The sequence below is a fragment of the Orycteropus afer genome, unplaced genomic scaffold (assembly GCF_000298275.1).
Source record: "Orycteropus afer afer isolate SDZICR_OR568_19922 unplaced genomic scaffold, OryAfe1.0 scaffold00152, whole genome shotgun sequence".
Lineage (NCBI taxonomy): Eukaryota > Metazoa > Chordata > Mammalia > Tubulidentata > Orycteropodidae > Orycteropus > Orycteropus afer.
In genome coordinates, this window is record NW_006921739.1 from 3,771,034 (window position 1) to 3,779,415 (window position 8,382).

General features: G+C 35.0%; 1 protein-coding gene across 1 annotated transcript in view; it reads right to left on the minus strand.

The window, feature by feature from the left end:
• ODF2L (outer dense fiber of sperm tails 2 like) overlaps positions 1–4,368 on the minus strand; it is a 92,712-nt gene extending 88,344 nt beyond the window's left edge. Inside the window, exons 1-3 of the mRNA XM_042781696.1 lie at positions 4,211–4,368; positions 1,707–1,839; positions 900–1,028 (exon numbers count right to left, since the gene is read on the minus strand). Of these exons, the coding sequence (XP_042637630.1) occupies positions 900–1,028; positions 1,707–1,839; positions 4,211–4,368 (420 nt within the window). The remainder of the gene's footprint in view (positions 1–899; positions 1,029–1,706; positions 1,840–4,210) is intronic.
• Positions 4,369–8,382: the final 4,014 nt, after the last annotated feature.

Sequence of the window (8,382 nt, forward strand, 5' to 3'; positions counted from 1 at the left end):
GTTCTGTTTCATTTTTGACAATTTCCAATTTTCCTAGATTCATACTTTGTACATTCCATGTTCCGATGATTAATGGTTGCTTTCAGCTGTTTCTCCTCAATTTGAATGGTTCCACATCAGCAAATGGAGGTCTCAAAACTTTACCTTATCCATATGAGTAAGTCTGGTTTTACTCTGATGATGCAGCTCTTTCCCAGTCCTATTTTGAGAGCCTTCTAATCTAAGTGACTCATCCTCCTCCTCTGTATTGGACAATGTTTCCAGACTATTCATAAAGTTGCAGAGTAACGTATCAGACAGTGTTTCTCTTCTATTCATAAGGTTTTCCCTGACCAATTCTTTGAGAAGTGGATGGCCTCTTCCTTCTTCCTAGTCTATCTCAGTCTGCAAGCCGGGCTGAAACCTGTGCACCACGTGCACCCCGCTGGATTTGAAACACCAGTGGCACAGACTCAAGACTCACAGCAACATGTCACCACAGTAGGACAAACCGATAGACAAGTTTGTCTCGCTTAGCTGCTGGAAACCCTCCAACCACCCTTACCTGGATTTCTGTGGCTGACTTCTCGCTCTGTCCTGGTCCCCCTGGCCTTTCCTCTCCTTTCTTCCATTTTCCCGCCTTGCCACTTGTGGGTCATGGCCTGGGTTCCCTCTCCTTACCTGGATCCCTGCGGCTGACTCCTCACTCTGTCCCAGTCCCCTGGCCTTTTCCTCTCCTTTCTCCCACTTTCCCGCCTTGTCATTTGTGGGGCGTGGCCTGGGTTCCCTTCTCCTCACCTGGATGCCTGCTGCTGACTCCTCCCAATCCATAATACCAATATTTTAACTTCAACAGTTTAATAACATACCCTTCAAGGAGAAATATCAGTATTAAATGAGTGCTAGTGTTATTGCCTTACTTGTTTATATTCTTTCCTTATAAGCAGATGTTCTAATGCTTGCTTTACACGTTTAAAGGTATCTAATTCTTTTGTTAGTATTTCCTTCTGTTCAAAAATCTTCTTCAAATCAGATGCTGAAAGATTAGCCTGACAAAAGAACCATGTACACATTTTAAGACATGAAATTAAGTAAAACATTCTAAAAATAATATTATCAAAGAACCATTTTCCCTAATAACAAAAGCATTCTGTTGCACATGTTGATAATAAAATTTGCTAAGTGTATTAACAGTAAATGGGATCAACAGCATATCAAAGTAAAATGAAATGAAAATAAACTCATATCAAGGGCTTAAATTTTAAAAGTATTTCAGGCATTTATTCTAATAAAAGCAAGAAAATATAATCCACTTTTTGTGATGAATTCAAACTTTAGTATGTTGAAATTTTAGAATACAGAATTTTCAACTCCCCATAACACTATAGAAAATAGATATATTTCATCTCTGAGAATATTTTCATTTTCAATTCACTTTTGAGAAAAGCTGACTCTCATTCAACTCTGTGTAAATCAAGCATCAAGACAGTTTCTTATTTAACCTCTTCTCAAGTACTTGCCTGAGATTAAATTTTCACAACATTAAAAGTAAGAGTTAGATTATAGTTAATGATATAGAAATAAAGAAACTGATAAACTCTCTTTTTTTTGGTATGAGTTACCAGTATGTGGGCATACCTATCTAACATATGAAATGACTTCAGTTATCCATCTGAATATTATACTAGCTTTCCATTTTATTAAATGTTCACAAGTGAAATACTCACATTTTCAAAACTAATCTTTTCAATAGTATCCTTAAACAACGGCAAAAGTAATTCCACAGAACAGGTTGCCATCTCAGCTTCTTCAAGGGTTGCTTCCAATGCAGTCTTTTCATTTAGAATGTCTTGCTTCAGGCTAATCACGTATGGACAAAAAAATTCAAGTTGAATCTGCCACATCAACAAATTATACATTTATACAAATATAGCATAAACCAAAGAATCAAACCCATTGTCCTCAATTCAATTCTGATCCATGGTGAGTGGCTACTAGGCTAAATGCTGGCAGTTTGAACTCACCCTGCAGTTTATGTAAGAAAGACCTGGTGAACTGCTTCTAAAAAGAGTATAGCCAAGAAAACCAGTTCTACTCTGTTAACACTAGGGTCACCACAAAATACAGCATAGACTGAGCAAGTATTAAAATTTTATAAGTTGCTCTGCAAATTTAACAGTAAACTGTTACTAAAAATGTATGAACTTTTTCCTACACTTCTATATTTATAGGAGCCCTGGTGGCTCAATGATTAACTGCTTGGCTGCTAACCAAAAAAAAAAAAAAAAAAAAAGGCAACAGTTTAAAACCAACTTGCCACTGAACAAGATAAAGATGTGACCGTCTGATACCATAAAGATTACAGCCTTGGAAACCCTATGAGACAGGACTACTCTGTCCTACACAATTGTTAAGAGTCAGAATTGACTCAACAGCAATAGGTTCCATATTTTTTCCTATACCTTCTATACATGGAAAAATAGTTTTGAAAATGTTAAGATTTGCAAAGCACAAAGATCACCATAAGCAATGTTTTATTGTAGTATGTTTAACAGATTTAATATCCCCTTTCTGGTTTGCAAAATATGTAATGTGTATACATGTTTTCACCTTCCTGTCCTTTTCCCTTACTCCAAACCCAAAAGATTTGTTCTTCTACATCATCCCAAACCCTTGCTTGAAACTTACTTTTCTTTACAAAAAAAACTTCCTCCAGAAGAATGAATAAGCTAAACAAATGATGTAAAACAAATTCTGCTCTGTAAATTTGCACCCAAAGCACAATAATAATATTTAAAAAAAACCTCAAATAAACTAAACAAATGGAAAACAAAAAACTGAAACTCCCCAAGATATCTAAAAATCCTTCACATTTGGCTTTAGAAAATACTATTATTCTTCAAAACCAAATTGATAATATCTGTCTTCTTGATTCTGTTTTGCCTAGGTACTATCATATGTCATTTTATGATTCCTATTCCCCCCACATTTTTACATTCTGAAATCAGGAGGCTTCTTACTGTCCTTTGCAGCCAGGACAGGAGGCAGTCCTGATCTGTCATTGCCTGCATATACCCAAAACTTAAAGAATGGATGTTCAAAGGTTTGAAGAATATCCTAGTGGTAAGAATACAGCACTTTTCTTAATTCTAGGGACAAAAGGTGATGGTGGGAAAGCTGGTGAAGCAGAAATGTTTACCAACAGTCTAGAACCAGAACTTCAAAGAAGGCTTGCTCTACAGGATTAAGAGCCAAATAAATTTTACTGCTAAAATTTTCCTTCTAAGAAAACGCTGTATCACCAATACTTTTACTAGTTAAGACAACTCTGAGTGAAAAACAGGCTCAGAAGAGTTAGACTTTGAATATAAAGAAGTTTGGGGAATACCTTAACTAATTTATTTCACTTATGCTTTACTTTTATTTAAGAGTTATTTGGATTAAAAATCTGTGTCAAAGGTTGAATGATCTTCTTCAATATGAATAAATAAAATTCCAATTGTAAGAAAGCACTGTCTTTGCTTTGCAGCTTTTCCTTTCTTTCTTTCTATTATGGAACGTAATCTAATGGCTTATCTTCAACTGATGGTATTTTAGAGGCGATGTCAAAGGTAGATTGTATTCTTAAAGCACCACTGGCTGAACATGGTAGCTTAGCAAGATGCTGGTTATAAATTACACTTGTCCATTATTAAAAACTGTAGCCAGAAAGTCAAGTATAATCACATGTGGTAAAATATGGTTCTTACTTAGAACAAGTTTAAGGACTACACTATCTCTAGTGACAATAATGCTATATAAAGATCATCATTTTAGGGGGCAATGACTCATATAAATATCATGTATATTCCCCATTCTAAAGAACCAAAATATCACAGGTATGTGTTATATAGCAATATACCAAAGAATAATGAATTAGTATACATTAACTACATTTCTGGTATTCTATAGTATTTATATTTTCATTTACCTTAGCAAAATAACTTTACTTTACAAATTCTTAATAGAGAAGGTTCCCATTTGTAATTCTTTTTCCTAAGACTCCAAAAAACTAGCCAAATTGTGCTAAATGAGTAAATTTGCAATAGTAGGTTTGAAAAATATTTGAATACTAAGTTTGAAGAAGATATTCCTGAAAGAAGGACATATTTGATTCAAATAATTTACATTACAGACAAAATTAAAACCTGAACTCAGAATATTATATTCCCCCAGCTTTTGATGAGAATACCAGCTGAGATGACTTTCACTGGCATGTCGTGGCAGGTGTTCTCTCTCTGATCTACTTTTAATATGTGAAAATAATTCTTCTGAATGACTTCCATCATTTGTAGGCTTCTCCGTGAATTCAGTAAATGGATTCATAGGTGGTTTCCTCAACTTCTCCATGTAAGCTGAAAGCTGGGAAATATTTTAGTTATTAAATGTAGCATCTCAGTAGTGATACTTATTTCCTGTCATTACGTTATAAGATAAAGAGCCTAAGTATAAATAAAAGGAAAATATTTCAAAGACAAAATCAAAATTGTAACTGCTACTCATTGCGACACTAATTCTAAGTAGGATCAAAATTGTATAACACAACCATTCGATGCCAGTTTCCAAACACAATCTCCAAATAACTGGCTATTTTCTACAAAATCACAAAAATGTAGAAATTTTTTATTAGTATTTTTCTGAAGTTACACAATATTAACCCAGTAAGAGGGGAAAACGGATATAAAAACCATGGGTAAACTATAAACTATGGTCCTTAGTTCATAAGATCCAACCAATAAGAAATGCATGTTATTTATGCCTAGAACTGTAGAAACACACATAGAAATATAGATATTATTTGGCAATAATAGCTACAAAGACAATAGAATATACATATATGTATATATATTTTAAAATAGAACCTTTAAAATTAATCCATTTATTCCCATTTCCTAATCTAGGATATCCCTTTGGTGATAATGAAAAGAATACTCAGATGACTACTTCTAAATTTTATTAAATAAATCTAATAATTTTCACTCAAACTTGGGGAATTTTTTTAAACATTAATATTTATTAATTTCTTCAAAATTGTTCCATGTTAAGTAATATGGTAAAATGTTCCTCTGACTTCAATTTACCCTTATACACAATTACATGTTATATTTAAAGGTTTACTTATATTTTTTCAGATATTTACATCTTTGTAATTTATTTTTCCACCACCCATTTGTCAGTTTGTCCTACTGTAGTAGCGTGCATGTTCCTGTCATGCTGGAAGCTATGCCACTGCTATTTCAAATGCCAGCAGGGTCACCCAGGAGAACAGCAGCAGAGCTTACAGACTAAGAAAAACTAGGAAGGATGACCTGTCAATCTACTTCTAAAAAAACTGGCCAATAAAAGCCTCATGAAAATAGGAGCGAGTATTACCTGATAGAGTACCAGAAGATGAGCCCCTCAGGTTGGAAGGCACTCAAAATATGACTACTACTGCCTCCTCAAAGTAAAGTTGACTTTAATGACATGGATGGAGTAAAGCTTTCAGGACTTTCATTTGCTGATGTGGCAGGACTCAAAATGAAACAGCTGGAAACATCTATTAATATTTTTGGAACATGGAATGTACAAAATGTGAACCTAGGAAAATTAGAAGTTGTTAAAAAATTAATGGAATATATAAAGATTGATATCATGGGCATTACTGTTTTGTTATGTGCCCTCAAGTCAGTTCCAACGCATAGCCACCTCATGTACAACAGAAAAAAATAATTCCCAGTACTGTACCATACTCATAATTATTGTTATGTATGAGTGCTAGACATTAGCTAGGCTGAAATCTAGTGGTTTGGCCATTTTGAATTATATGGTCTATTATGCAAGGAAAGATAAATTGAAGAGGAATGGTGTCACACTCATTGTAAAAAACATTTCAAGATCTATGCTGAAGCACGACACTATTGGCAATAGGGTAATATCCATACGCCTATAAGAAAGACCAGTTTATATGACCAAAGATGAAGAAAGTGAAGATTTTCTTTTTTGCCAACTTCTGCAGTCTGAAATTGATCAAACATACAATCAAGATGTATTGATAATTACTGGTGATTAGAATGCAAAACTTGGAAACAGAAAAGAAGGATCAGTAGTGGAGAACATGACCTTATTGATAAAAATGATGCCAGAGATCGCAAGATAGAATTTTGCAAGCCAACGACTTATTTATTACAAATACCTTTCTTCAACAACATGAATGGCAACTATACATGTGGGATTTACCAAATGGAACACACAGGAATCTACTACATATGTGGAAATCACAATGGAGAAGCTCAATATCACCACTAAGAACAAGGCCAGGAACCAACTATCAACTGCTCATAGGAAATTTCAAATTGAAGAAAATTAAAAACAAGTACATGAGAGCTAGAATACAACCTTGAGTATATTCCATTTGGATTTAGAGACCCTCTCACGAGTAGATTGGATGCACTGAATATCAATGACCAAAGAAGAGATGAGTTATGGGATGAAAACAAGGACATCATCCATGAAGAAAGCAAAAGATCGTTAGGAAAATTAAAAAAAAAAAAGAAAGAAAGAAAAGACTAAAGTGGATGTCAGAAGAAACTCGGAAAGTTGCTCCTGAACACAGAGAAGCTAAAGAGAATGGAAGAAAATAATGAAAGACCTGAACTGAAGTTTTCAAAAGGTGGCTCAAGATGACAAAGTAAAGTATTAAAATGACACAAACAAAGACCTAGAGTTAGAAAACCAAACACAGTTGGCATTTCTCAAGCTGAAAGAACTGAAGAAAAAAATTCAAGCCTCAATCTAGAGAACTGAAGGATTCTGGTGGTATAGTCTTTAAAGCATTTGGCTGCTAACCAAAAAGTCAGTGGTTCAAATGCACCAGCTGCTACATGGGAGAAAGACGAGGCAGTCTGCTTTCATAAAGATTTACAGCCTTGGAAACCCCATGGCAGTTTTACTCTGTCCTCAGCCATTCCATGTAAGGAAGATGGGGCAATCTACTTCTGTAAAGATTTACGGCTTTGGAAACCCAATGGGGGTTGTTATGAGTCAGAATCGATGGCAGTGAGTTTGGTTTGGTTTTGGCTTATTGAGCTGCTATGAGTCAGAATTGACTCAAAGGCAATGGGTTTGGTCTTTTTCTTTTTTTATGGGAAAAATATTAAATGCCACAGGAAGCATCAAAAAAAGGTAGAAGGAATACACACTGTACCAGAAAGACCTGGTTGACATTCAGCCATTTCAAGACGTAGCATAAGATCAAGAACTGATGGTAGTAAAGGAAGAAATCCAATTTACACTGAGGGCATTGGCGAAAAAAGCCTCCTGGAACCGAAGGAAAACCCACTGACATGTTTCAACAAACAGATGTAATATTGGAAATGCTCACTTGTCTATGGCAAGAAATCTGGAAGACGGTTACCTGGCAATTGACTGGAAGAGATCTTTATTAATGTTCATTCAAAGAAAGGTGACCCAACACAATGTGGAAAATATTAAACAATATCAATATCACACACAAGCAAAATTCTGCTTAAGTTAATTCAAAAAGCAGCAGTACAGTGCAGGGAGCTGCCAGAAATTCAGCCGGATTCACAAGAGAATGTGGAATATCATTCCTGATGTCAGATGGATCTTGGCTGAAAGCAGAGAATACCAGAAAGATGTTTACCTGTGCTTTATTAACTGTGCAAAGGCATTCCACTGTGTGAATCATAACAAATCATGGATAACATTGCAAAGAATGGGAATTCCAAAACACTTCATTGTGCTCTTGCAGAACCTGTACTAGACCAACCAGCAGTCATTTGACAGAACAAGGGTTCAAAATCAGGAAAAATGAACATTAGGGTTGTATCCTTTCACTGTATTTATTTAGTCTGTATGCTGAGCAAATAATCCAAGTAGGTGGAATATATGAAGAAGAAAGGACATCATGAATAGAGGAAGACTCATTAACAACCTGCAATACGCAGATCACAGCAATCTTGCTTGCTGAAAGAGAAGAGGACTTGAAGCACTTACTGATGAAGATCAAAAACTATAGTCTTCATTATGGATTATATCACAACATAAAGAAAACGAAAATTCTCACAACTGGACCAAAAAGAAACATCATGATACATGGAGGAAACAATGAAGCTGTCAAGGATTTCATTTTACTCAAATCCATAATGAAAGCCCATGGAAGCAGCAGTCAAGAAATCAAATGTATATTGTATTGGGGAAAACTGCTGCAAAAGACATTGTTAAAGTGTTAAAAAGCAAAGATGTAACTTTGAGAACTAAGGTATACCTGATCCAAACCATGGTATTTTCAGTTGCCTCTTAAGCACGTAAAAGTAGGACAAAAAATAAGAAAGATTGAAGAGGAACTGACACATTTGAATT